This window comes from Malaclemys terrapin, chromosome 5 (assembly GCF_027887155.1).
Source record: "Malaclemys terrapin pileata isolate rMalTer1 chromosome 5, rMalTer1.hap1, whole genome shotgun sequence".
Taxonomy (NCBI): domain Eukaryota; kingdom Metazoa; phylum Chordata; order Testudines; family Emydidae; genus Malaclemys; species Malaclemys terrapin.
In genome coordinates, this window is record NC_071509.1 from 116935710 (window position 1) to 116949169 (window position 13460).

Genomic DNA, 13460 nt, shown 5'->3' on the forward strand with positions numbered 1-13460 from the left:
TTGTGAATCTATAATTAAGAAATACGTAACAATATACCCCATGTTCTGTATTACTGTGGTGTCTAATATCAGTGTAACGGGGTGGCTCACCCTTGGACTGGAGGGCTAGGCAAGCCTGATTACAGAATGAGAGACCAGGTGACTGCAGCCTCCTACTGCTGTAGGACAATGGAGACAGCTAGGACTGAGCAGGCTCCAGTAAAGCGTCCTGGGAGTTAGGACTGTGACGCCAGCCAGACAGGGGCCACCGAAGCAGGAAAGGCCCTAGGCAGCAAGGCCTGGGAGGAGGATGAGAAACTTTTGTTTGTGTGGACTTTTGGATGAACTTGAAAACTTTATTTAATTAAGCACAACCCAAAAAATGATGGGAATGGATCAAAGAGTTCTTTGAGTTTCTTGAACAGCTCAAGAGAGGAAAGTGAGTTAGGCTGCCTGCAGCATGACCTTAAGCCACATGAGAGGTGGCTGGACCACTATAAGCAGCTTTGTTTGAATTGCTGCTTTGGATCTTTGTCCCTTGGACGTTGGTGTGAGATACATGTTTCAAATGGATTTAAATGAAGAGCATCATTGCTTGGTGCTCCTTTTCTATAACGAAAAATATGTTGGCCTACACCAACAATATTCTCTGTTCTGTTTTCTGAGTGTATTGAGTATAATGCACCTGAACACTATAATGGGAGGGGAGGGTTGTTTCTGACCATGTTCAAAGACCACAAAGAGAAGAAAGGAAAAAAGAAACTTGGATAATGTATTGGAAAAAAAACAGTCCAACCAATTAATGTAGAATTACTCTTCAGAACCCAGGGGAGCTCTTATGGTTCTTATCAGTGCAATAAATGCCAGAGATGTCTGTGATGGATAAGTCATTTGTTTTACAAAGATACTGAAACTTTATTAGACTTTAAGATTCTACTCATGCTCTTCATTTGCTTTCCCCAATATGGAGAAGCAGATTCTGTAAGCGCTCTCAGGCCCCGCTTCCCAACGAGGCAAATGGTGCAGGAGCCATGGGTTGGGGACTTAAGAATTTCCCCTCATTCTCCAGAAGGAGAAAATCTGGCAGCAGCAGAGTGGCTTTCACAAAAACAGACTGATGATGTCTTCTAGCTTTTATTGCCATAGAGACATGGTGTTTGTCAGGGGTATGTGAGGTGAAGGCCATTCAAGGACAGAGGGAAGGGTGTTTCATTATTTCAGGGGAGGCAGCAGGGATATTATTTGCTAATTTTACAAAGAAAAACAGTGTTGTTGTTTTTTAAAAGAAATTGCTAAAAACAGGTAAAAAATAGTCAAAGGTTAATGTCAATAAATACAATAATTTTCTATATAGAATAGGGAAAGGTAATTCAGTTTTATGTAAGAAAAATGAAAACAGAAAAATGTAAAAAACAAAACAAATAAAAGAAGATGATAAACTGTGCCTGTGACTAACAGACGTGTCTTTCAGTGGCCTGAGCAGTATGTCCCTAGCCCTCCATGGCAAAAGGGTCTGCCTGTGTGGATCCACTTGCAGGACCGGGGCCTATGTCCGTATGTTGTATCTGTTTTCCCCTCGCATCTGTTTTTTCCTTTTTATAGTGTAAGCTCTTTGAGCCAAGGAACGCGTTTGTTTTCCTGAGTGTTTAGATAGCATGAAGCCTGATCCTTTTTGAGGACTTTGGGTGCTACCATACCACAAATAATTAACTAATTTGTCTTGTGTGGATTAAACCAGGTCTGCTTCCGGTAATTAACTTGCCTTTGGGTATTCTGGACCAAATTCATCCATGATGTAACTCCACTGAAGTCCACAAGATGAAGTTGACGCATTATTTCAAAGTTTTGGTTGGAATTATATTGTTATTGATATACTGGAAAACTCTTATTAAAAGAGAAAACTAATTTTGATTCTGATGGGATTCTAGAAAATCTGGTTACCATACTTTGTTGATGGACCTAGCCAGAATTTCATCATTTCCTCCATTATAAGTGATTAAAAGTGATTCTTTCCCCTATTTAGGAGAAATGTGTTCTCATTCTATCAAGTTACTGTGAAACCATATCAATTTCCTTCTGAGCAGATACTCTGCCCTGGCTGTTTTTTTTAAAAAGGGAGGATGGTTTGAAAAGGAGAATATATCAGGGATTTCATTTGAGCTCAATGGGCTTTCACATCAGTGACTTGTAAAGTGCCTGAAGTGTCGTAGGGAATGGATTGTAATCAACATATGATATGGTTCCATGGCAAATGCTGTTTCATCTGTTTGTGCATTAACAACAAGGAGTCTAGTGGCACCTTAAAGACTAACAGATTTATTTGGGCATAAGCTTTCGTGGGTAAAAACCTCACTTGACACTATAGGCGGCAGTCAGGTGCATCTGCATTATCAACCTGTACTATTGTGCTGTTCCATACATGACAGGCCAATGATAGAGAAGATGTTTAAGAACATGAGAGGGAGTGCTATGAAGAGAAGGAGAAATAATGTAGGTCCAGTGCGTGTGGCAGTGAGGAAGAGGTGAGAGGGGGGAATTAAGATTAGGCTGGAGTTTTCAAAGGGCCTGAGAGATTTATCCCCCAAACTCTCATTGAATTACAGTGGAATTTGAGAAACTTCTATTAGGTTCCTTTGAAAATCTGAGCCCTAATATTTATAGTTGAAGTACATATTTCCCAGAGAGAGAAGTTTTGGTGGTTCTTTTCAGGTCACTCAGAACCAAAAACAGTAGTGGCACACAGTTGGTGGATAGGGATTTTATCTGTCTTGCTATTGTGCAAACAAAGAAAACAAACTGCAGTTGATCCTTTTAACTATCAAACTAAAATATGTTCACTACCCTTTGACTAATGATGTCACACTATGCTTTCACAAGTATGTCACACAAGGTTTAGAAACTTTTGGTCTACTTGATCTCCCACTTGACTGGCCAACTCAGTTTTTCAACTGGTACACAGAGTACACTAAGCACTTGTTCATCCTTCAAACCAAATTCAGCAATAGTACCTGCTCCTTTTCTCTCTGCTGAAGTCTTGATATAAATCCCCTTGATATAATAAATTCTAAACATGTCTCATCCCAACCTCTTCTTTTACCATCTCTCTGTAATAAGAGCAGGTCTGTCCCAAAGAGCAGGTGTGACCCTTTAAAATATTTATATACTGCAATCAAATCTTCCCTACTCTTATTTTTTCCAAGGCTAAATATGTTCAACTCTTGAAGTTTTGCCTCATGGTGAAGACCTTTGTATGTCCCAGGGATCTGTAGTTTTTCTCTCTATGCTTGGATCCATACATATATTTTTTTCTTCCAGTTCTGACACAGATACAAACCTAAGCATTAGCACTTCTAAAAATTTAAAATTAGATTTGTAACAGACAAACCCAACACACCTATTCCAACATCTGGGCAGCTTTGACAATTGTTTAAAATCACAGCTAAGCATAAATCAAACTTTTTACTAAAAAGAAAAAATAGAAAAAAATCACCTCACCGTTTCTAAAAAATTGCTCCTCAACCAACCTCCAGCTCCTCAGAATCTCCCCTACAAAACTCAAACCTGTAGTATGACCTGAAGATCAACACCTCAAGGATATTTGAGACCAAGTGGATGGGGAACAAATTCCAAAGCCAAGTGATGCTGGCATGGCATTCTCAATGGGCATCTTTTAAACTTTTAGCATCTTTCCTGCTTTTAACTGCACCAGTATGACATGGAGAGGTTCAGTCATCCAAGGAGGCAAGTACCACACCAGTTAAGGTTTTATATGTTTAAATCGACGCTTTAAACTCCACCCATGAACCCCAGGCAGACCTGTTAGTGCAGATCACAGAGCACTAGTCTAATATACTTATGGGATACCTTTCTTAGCAAAAAGAAGAACAGGAGTACTTGTGGCACCTTAGAGACTAACCACAAGTACTCCTGTTCTTCTTTTTGCGGATACAGACTAACACGGCTGCTACTCTGAAACCTTTCTTAGCAAGTGAACTGTTCTCTACCAGGTTGTTATCTGAATGGACCTAAAATATATCACTAAGTAGAATGCATCGCAGTAGTCTAGTCTTGAAGAGGCAAAGATATGAATCAAGGTAATGAGATTCATATATAACAATAAAGCTTTGCACCCTTCTTGCCAGAAACAAATGTAAAATATCACCCTACCTGTGGCTGAAAGCTGTTTTTCCAAAAATAATTGGGAGTCTAACATTAACTTTTAATATAGTTGTCTGGCTGGAAGAAAAGCAAATAAATGTTGGATATCCGTGTCCTTAATAAAAGAGCATTGATTGAATTGTGTGTCATTGCTCAGGTCTTTACCACTTACACATTTTTGAAACTATGAAAGCAACTGATTGTAGCCTTGGGACTGTTAATTCCTGTAGACATGTAAAAAGTGTCAACAAACAAAAATTGACGTAACCCGTAGTGAGTAAATTCCGTTCCCAAATCTCCCATTGACTTCATTAGGGCCAGTATTTCACCAAAAGTGCTTTAATTTCTGACTTTTTCAATGTTTCTACTTCAAGACAGTTGATTTTTTTCAAGGTCAATTAAAAATTACAGTATAATTTTGCTGTGTGCACACACATGTAATATAGGAGATGCTGCATTGCTCAAGATCTCCTTTGATATGGACCAATGGTTGTCAAACTTTTTTCATTTGTGGACCCCTAAAAAATTACAAATGAAGGTGTGGACCCATTTGGAAATCTTAGACATAGTCTGCAGATCTCCAGAGGTCCATGGACCACAGGTTGAAAATCACTGTTCTTTGGTAACAACAACCTTTTGCAGACGCCTTACACATAGTCTGCTGATCCCCAGGGTTCCGCTGACAATAGGTTGAAAACCATTGATATCTTTTTCAAACATGTGGCAGAGACTGCTGCTATGTCATGCTTTATGCAATGCCCGATTGGCTCATGCCTCAAGCTATAATGCGACTCTGTAAATCCAAATTCCTATGCTACCTTTCTTCTCCACCCTGCTGTGCGTAAGAAAGATCGTCTGTTTTCTTAACATTAAAAAAGACGATGAAAGAAATTTGCTGAAAGGAATTTAGAAGGAAATCTTTTAGTCTTGGCATGAAATACAGTAGTAAAAAGAATAGGTCTGATGATATCCATCTGTTGCAGATTAAAATAGGTGGGAACCAGTGATGTAAATTGAGCTCCTATGGAGTGATAAAGAACAATGGTGGTGGAAATAAATGGATCAATGTGATTAGTATTATTAAGCTGTACAAAAGCTGGCTTTGAGTATTGTGGGGTCTTCAGGAGAATGGGCTTTACAGTCTTGCTCCTCGAACAGCGATGGGAGTACATGGAAAATGTGTTTAATGTAAGTTTGAGATATTACAGCAAAACTTTAAGTAGCAGAGCATTCTTATGCCTGTTCTTCTGCATCACTATGATCCCAATAATTTCCTCCTGTGCTGGAAAAAATGTTACCAGTCAGAAACATACTAGTAGATTTTTTTAAATTTAGTCTTTCCCTTCAAATTGCATTTTCTGTTCTGCCTGCAGAAAGTATAAAATAGCAAGAATTACTTTCTCTTTCTTTAGGTCCCCAAATCTTCATACATGACCATAATCATACTGATTTAACCCTGCTGCTATAGCACTCCTTTCTTCTCTCTCTGCTGACAGCTGTATTAATTGGCAATTGACTTAACTGCAAGCGCACACAGGTGCATCATTGTGTTTGTGTCTGTTGGCCAATTTGAATTCTGTGCTCTAATTAAAGACAAAGGGAGCAGGGCTAAAAGCATTTCATACTCCCTTGGGTTACTGTTGGACTTTAAATGTGACTACATGGACAAAAGCAGCATAGGAGGGGAATGATGATGGTTGCGACATTATCTTGGATATAGATACTTCATCCTCTTTGGGTCTGTGGCCCAAGGTTAAACATACCTGCAGCACTGTTTTCCTGGGAAACATGTTAGGGCTGTCTGCAGTGCCACATTTACAGACACTGTTAATCATTGTATTCTGTGTGTTCAAGCTGTTTTATTCATGCTCATCTCAGCTGATTACGGATATCTGATGGGGCCTTCTATCTTTCAAATATTTTACTCTGTGTCTGTGTCTGTGTGTCTGTGTGTCTGGGTCTGTGTGTCTGGGTCTGTGTCTGTGTGTGTGTGTCTGTGTCTGTGTGTCCGTCTGTGTCAGCCAGGCACGTTCAAATAAGAGCCCGAACTCTAGTGACATTTATCTCTCAAAATGGAAACAACAGCAGAAGAGATGACTGGTTGCTTATGACCCAGGCAAAATGTTAGTAAACTACCTTAGAGCCATCAGAGGTTCCTGGTGAAATGTTAGTAAACTATCCGATGTGGGCACATATATAGGAGGGATTCTGTGACTGGCAAATTGGTTGTACTTAGCTAGACTCTGATCCTTTACCTACTATCGTTAATTCTAACCAGCAGGATTTTTACTCTCTTCCTTCAGGCTAACTAATTTTTTACCTTTGGCAACTGTTGCAATATTTTGCTCAGTCTGAGAAGTCGATAAGTTCTTTGTGCTAATTTTGTACTGTTTAGGGTGTATGTGAATCAATGAAGGTAAAATGTATGAATAGGTTTTTTTGCACCATATTGTTACAGCTTCAGCATACAATGTGGATACCTTTGATTATATCAGTGCTGTATTCTCTTTAAAGCAGTCATTTGAATTTTGTTTTTTTTCCTCCTCTTTTCACAGTCTGACAGCAATGCGAGCTTTCTTCGAGCTGCCAGAGCTGGCAATCTGGACAAAGTAGTGGAATATCTGAAGGGTGGAATAGACATTAACACATGTAATCAGGTAAGAAAGACTGCATGGGCATGTGTTTGCCGTACACAAGTATTATATGTAACAGATAAGGACCCTGCAAATAGGAAAACCTTAAATGGTTTTATGGTTTAGATCAATTTAAGACCTTCACAGTCAAGTTCTGAGTCAGTTTGGGCTATATTTTCAGCCCTGGCCTTTGACTTGGAGCATCCACTTTTGCACAGCTGACTATGACCACAGCACATATTTAACAGAACATCTCTATTGTAAGCAAACAAGCCTTTCTGAGCCCCTTATTCCTGGCACTACCTCTATTCAAACCACACTAAAAAAGTGCTTTCTAGCTAAATAAATTAACTTTGTGTAGGGGGGAAAAAAAGAAGTTATAATTAAATGTAAACCTTGGATTCCCAGTCATGCTAGCTGGAAGGGTTTGTTCCTGGGCAGTTCTTTCTCCTGGATGAGTGCTTTGCAGCTGGCTTACTACTTTTTTCTTCCAGCTCCTCCTCTCCTGGCCTATCTATTGTGGTAACAGAGTGCAATGAGGTTCAGCTTCCCAGCCTTAACAGTCCCCTATACAAGCTACCACTCCACTGATGTTTGTCCACTAGTTATCCCAATCCTCCTCCTCACAGTTACTCATGCACTCACTCTTTTTCAGACAAATAAAAGGAACTGCTATTTTTCATATTATAGGCAGTGGTGTTTAAGTCATGTCCACCCTAGGATATTAGAATCACAAAGTCTTCAGGACCTGGGGAATTCTGTGTAAGCTCAAAAGCTTGTCTCTCTCATCAGCCAAAGTTGAGATATTACCTCATTCCCACCTTTTCATATTCTCATTCCTCTAGCCAGTATTTATTTATTATTGTTGTTTATTTGTACTGCAGTAGCATCCTCATGACCCAACTGGGGATCATGACCCCGTTGCACTAGGGTATTTTACATACTTAAAATGCAAAGACAGTTCCTGCCCCGAAGAGCTTGCAGTTTCAGTATGTGATGACACAATTTGGGAGAAGGGCACAAAGTAACAATGAGATGACTATAATGAGTGTAAAAAGCAACATTCACAGCACACCAAGTGCCTAGCCATTGTTAACTGTTGTGTAGGCATTTTTACAGAGAGCTCCTCACATGCAGAAGAGAAGAAAGTGTGACTGTGTTTGTGTGAAACTTTGATTAAAGAGCAATAAAGGTTGGTATCACTAGCAGAGCCAATGAAGCGGTTGATGGCTTTAGGCCATATAAGAGATGATAGGTAGAGTGGAGATAGGCCATAAATGGTTTTTAAAGTGAAAAGAAGTAATTTATGTATGATGCAGTGGAGAAAGAGGAACCAGTGGAGGAATGCAATGTAATTGAAGCAACAGGCCAGGAAGATGATTTCTGCAGCAGAGTTTTGAATCAATTTAAGGACTGTGGGCTATAAAATTATTTTTGAGAGCTAAATAAATAAGATAGAGGAGGAGATATGAGATAGTGAATGGTAGTTTTATACGCATTAATACCAGGATTAATAACTCTTTGGGGCAGAGACTGTCTTTTTGTCTGTGTTTGTACCGAGCTTATGACTAGCCTCCTAGGTGTGACAGTAATTCAAATAAATAAATAAATAAATAAATAAATATTTAATTTATGTAATTATTATTATAGGTCAGGATTTTTAACAAATTTGGTATTTTGACACATATTCCAGTAGAAATTAACCTAGCCACATTTCAATATATTATGTTTATTTATTAAGTACACAGAAATAAACATTAAGATCTTCATGAATCTAATTTACTAATAAGCACCCCAGTTTGAGTCCACATTTTCTTTTATATCAAGTTTTTTTTATATCTAGTTTCCCATGATGTTTCCCTATGATGTTTCTAATTACATTACTACAGTTTGTTTCTATCTTCTTTCATGTTTACTTGCCACACCTCCTGAACAATCAATGTGTTTGTACAATTCAAAGCTGTTGTATAAATGCCAAAATTAAATAGATACAATAACTAAAAAATAAAGCTATATATTTCTGCTGTTAGTAAGGGGAATAGCATGTCGGTATCAAATTCTGAACCTGGCAGTGGACTTTTTTACTTTTACAGTGATTCTGCTATGTCGCTAAACCCCCTCTGTGCACATTTTGCTTTGAATTGCCTTTAATTTTCCCTATACGGCATTTAACTCCTAGAGAGTCAGGTGGAGGATCTGTGGATGTTTTCCATAAGCAGGGTATTGAGAATCCACTCAGGCAAAAGAAAGGCAATTTAAAAGTAGGTTGGGACAGCTACCAAATTAACCCATCCCTCACCAGGCCACATATGTGAAAGATGGACATTAAATCATTTTTTCTCAATTATAACAGCAGATGTCACAACTTGGGGTGCAATCCAGACCAGTGAGCGATTGTGTCACTACTTGCCCAGCAACCCTGGGTGACTAACAGTGCTTTGCTGCTGTAGCTCACAGCCTGAGACACTTAGGCAGCCTACAGGCATGCAGGTCATACTCGGTGTGTTTGTGTGCTGTGTAGCCGGTCCTGGTTCAGCAGCTCTGACCCTAGCAGCTCATCTATGGCCCTACAGCCCCACTCTGGCTTCCACCAGCCTTGGTTACAGCCAGCAAGGTGACCCCAACACACTCCCAATCCCAAATTTTCCCCAAATCATGTGCTCTGTAATGTCCAGCCCTCTTCTGGACAGTTCAGAGAAATAATAAAGCTAGTTTTTTCCTCTAAAGACAGAAAAGCACATCACAGCTTATTAACTGTGATTAACTGTGGTAAATAACCCTTCTCTGTATGGTTTATGGTAAAAAAAAACCCCACAAATATTTTAACAGGACATAGCTTAAGTGATGCCAAATAAAATGAATAAAGTAAGAGAAAGTTACGTGCAAAAGTGAAAACATGCATCTAAAAATGTAGCAAGATACACGCTTTGTTCAAGATGGTTTCTCACCTATAGTCAGTTTCCAGAGACTTCATCCCCCGTCCCTGGGGTTGAAGGACCGTTCTTTCTCAACTTTCAAGACCTCTGTTTCCTTTTGTCAGTCTAGTGATGGATGCCAGAGATGGCTTCTACGTTTTCTTATATCTTCCAAAGTTCTATGACTTTGTTTTAAGAGTCAGGATGACCTCATTCTGTTTTTCCTTTCCGGTGGACTTCCCATCCCCCCTTTCTGATTTCTATGTAAATGGGGCTTCCATTGTTTCGATTCCACCATACTGAATTTACATAGGAGACAGATAGATAACTACCTTCTCTTCTGTCTGAGAGGGAACCTGTTTCCCACTCTTTGGCCACAGATTTTAAAGCATAATATTAAGTATCCATATTTCCTCAGACAGTGATAATATATACATTTCATAATTATATCAATAACCAATGTGTCACTAGCTGTCAGAAAAGACCTCACTCTGTACACTTTTATAATAGTTATATTGTATACAATCTGTTGATTCAATTGCTTATCACTTGAGGTTCAACACCTCTGTTTTTATAGACCATTAAATGTTTAAAATGGATTCTTCTGAGGGTTACGCCTCAAAGTAAAGTTTATTCAGGCTTTGAGGAAGGTGACATGGAGTCTGGTAGTGAAGGACGCTTCATGCTCTTTCTTTCCCCACTTGTTAGATTAATAGCTTTGTTTACCTAATATGTAAAAATGGACCTTCATTGTCTTTGCCTGAAGATGGGGCTGGTCAGAGAATTAAATATACATTCTGTTGTCAGTAGCAGACCTGTTTACCAACTACCCCTGACATGTCTGATTTAGTCATAAGTCCATAACTCCTAACACACATTGTGTACATACTTTACCCAAGAATATTAATGATCAGTGGTGATTTTAGTTTTCAAATGAGATGTCACAAGGTATATTTTATAAAGATTGCAATAATAGTTTGTAGGGTGTGAATACAGGGGTGCTTCTAGAAGGGTGGTTCTTCTCATCTATTCTGTGTTTCTAATGCATCTTTAACGTCAATGATTGTCATGTACTGGCGATGACCTCCTTGGTTGCTAGAGAGAAGGAAGCTCCTTTGATCATTTAATTCTCAAACTCTAACCTAGCATCTAAAAAAATTTCAGAAAGCATCTTTTTGTAATTTTTATAGTCAGTGCTTGACCCTCATATAGTTTTATGTTGGTTCCAAAGCACTTCATAATTCCAGGGCAGTTTTAAATAGATTCAAATTAAGTAATGGGAGGTTTTACAAATATTGGTGCCACTCCTCCCTTGGGAACAATTGCTGGAAATGTGCACATGATTGTCCCACTACAAGAAAGATAAAACTCCAATTAGAAAACGTACATGCACACAGTGGGAAACGTTCTAGAGGTTCCATGCAATATATACACCTCTACCTGCATATAACACGACCCAATATAACATGAATTTGGATATAACGCGGTAAAGCAGTGCTCTGGGGGAAGGAGGGGGGCGCTGCGCACTCCGGCGGATCAAAGCAAGTTCGATATAACACGGTTTCACCTATAATGCGGTAAGATTTTTTGGCTCCCGAGGAGAGTGTTCTATCGGGGTAGAAGTGTAGATATTAGATATTCCTTTTTTACTGCAGGAAAGCAGTATGATCAGCCACCCCCTTCTTCCTGGCCATCAAATATATCATCCCCCACAAAGCATCTGATTGCCATTGACCCAGAGTGCAGAAGTCTGAGGTTTCCCTGGCTGCTTCTGCATGGTATCTGGCTGTAAGCAAACACTCAGTGGATTATTTTTAGCTGAAAGGCTTAAGTGTGTCCAAGCAGATTAAAATCTAGTAGCTCACAATCACCGACAGTAAACAACGTCACTAGTGCCGAATGCCAATTAGTACTGTTGCTGTTATTAGAGACTCAAATGACTGGAAAGGGACCACATTTTTTGGATCTTTTTTGTTTTTGTTTACTAAATCTACAAAGGGTTATAAATATGGAGTATATGAGAGTGGCCCATTTATCAAGTTTAAGTTTGTTTTCCCATCAGTGGTTGGTTTTCTTACAAACTAATACAGTTGTACAATAAAATTAGCATAAAGAATATTTTTCTCCTTGGGTTACTACTCACCTTTGGAAACGCTGTTACTGCTGCAAAGGAATGAGCCACTGTTATGCACAGCATCCAGCCCGTGCTTTCCTATCACACACTGAAAGCCATTCTCTTAGACCAGTGGTCTCCAACCTTTTTGTGCCCAAGATCACTTTTTGATTCTAAGGGCAACCCAGGATCTGTCCGTCCCTCCCGTTCACTCCATCCCCTCCCCCCATCGTTCACTTTCCCCCACCCTCATTCACTTTCACCGGGCTGGGGTAAGGGCTTGGGGTTCAGGAGGGGGTAAGGGGTGCAAGCTCTAGGAGGGAGTTTGGGTGCAGGAGCGGGCTCTGGGCTGGGGCAGAGTGTTGGGATGCAGGAGGAGGTGCAGGGTGCAGGCTCTGAGAGGAGGGGCTCAGGATGGGGCTTGGAGTGCAAGAGAGAGTTCAGGGTGCAGGAGGGGGCATGGGGTGCTGGCTCTGGGAGTGGGGGCTCAGAGTAGAGCTTGGGGTGCAGGAGGTGGTTTGGAGTGCAGGGTGGGGGTATGGGGTGCTGGCTGTGGCAGGGGGCTCAGGGCTGGGGGTTGGGGTGTGGCCTCCCGCTGGGCAGCACTTACCTCTGGTGGCTCCCAGTCAGCAGTGGGCACAGCAAGGCTAAGGCAGGCTCCCTGCCTACCCCAGCCCCACACTGCTCCCGGAAGGGGCCAACGCGCTCCTGGGGCGGAGGGAGCATGTGGCTCTGCGCTCTGCCCCTCTCTGCAAGCACCACCTCCACAGCTCTCCTGGCCAATTGGAGCTGCGGGGGCGGTGCTCGCAGGCAGGAGCAGTGTGCAAAGAGAGACCCCTGCTCCCCACTCCCCCAGCTGGCTGCTTCTGGGAGTGGCATGGGGTAGGGAGTCTGCCTTGCCAGAGAACACGATCGACTGGGAGCAGGGCCAGCTCTAGGCACCAGCAAAACAAGCTGGTGCTTGGGGCGGCACATTTTTAGGGGCGGCATGGCCGGCGCCAGAATGCCACCTCTAAAAATGTGCTCTGGCCGCCCTAGCTCACCTCCGCTGCTGTCGCGCGCGAAACAGCTGGTTCACGCACCGCTGCTCCCCCTCCCTCCCAGGTTTGAGAGTCTGAGAGGGAGGGGGAGACTCTGAGTGGCCGCGGCGCGCGCGCCGCTTCTCCCCCTCCCTTCTAGGCTTGAGAGCTTGCGGGGAGGAGGCAGGGCTGGAGATTTGGGGAAGGGGCGGAGCTGAGGTGGGGCCGGGGGTGGGGTAAGAAAAAAACAGGGCAGGGGAGGGGGGCAGCCAAAATTGTTTCTGCTTGTGGCGGCAAAAATCCTAGAGCCGGCCCTGACTGGGAGATCCTCTAGGATCGACCAGTTGATCGCGATCGACCGGTTGGTGACCACTGCCTTAGACTTTGAGTTGCATTTTCATCAATAAGCTTGTTCCATGAACCCAGTTTGCATCAAAGAGTGACAGAAGACCTAATCTTGCTAACACTTACCCACATGCTTAACTTTTTGCAGTTGAGTAGTGCAGTTTAATTTAGTGGAACCACTCATGCATATGGTTAAGCATGCATATAATTATTTGCAAGGTTTATGCTCTTTGGGGACCAATACTGCAAGTCTAGCACCCATGGATCTCTCACTGAAGTCAGTGACAGTTCCATGTAC

General features: G+C 41.5%; 1 protein-coding gene across 50 annotated transcripts in view; it reads left to right on the top strand.

Moving 5' to 3' along the window:
• The window catches only part of ANK2 (ankyrin 2), a 583802-nt gene that overhangs the window by 365705 nt on the left and 204637 nt on the right, over nucleotides 1–13460 (top strand). For all 50 annotated transcript variants that reach the window (XM_054029227.1, XM_054029226.1, XM_054029236.1 and 47 more), the window contains exon 2: nucleotides 6693–6794. In XM_054029227.1, the coding sequence (XP_053885202.1) occupies nucleotides 6693–6794 (102 nt within the window). The remainder of the gene's footprint in view (nucleotides 1–6692; nucleotides 6795–13460) is intronic.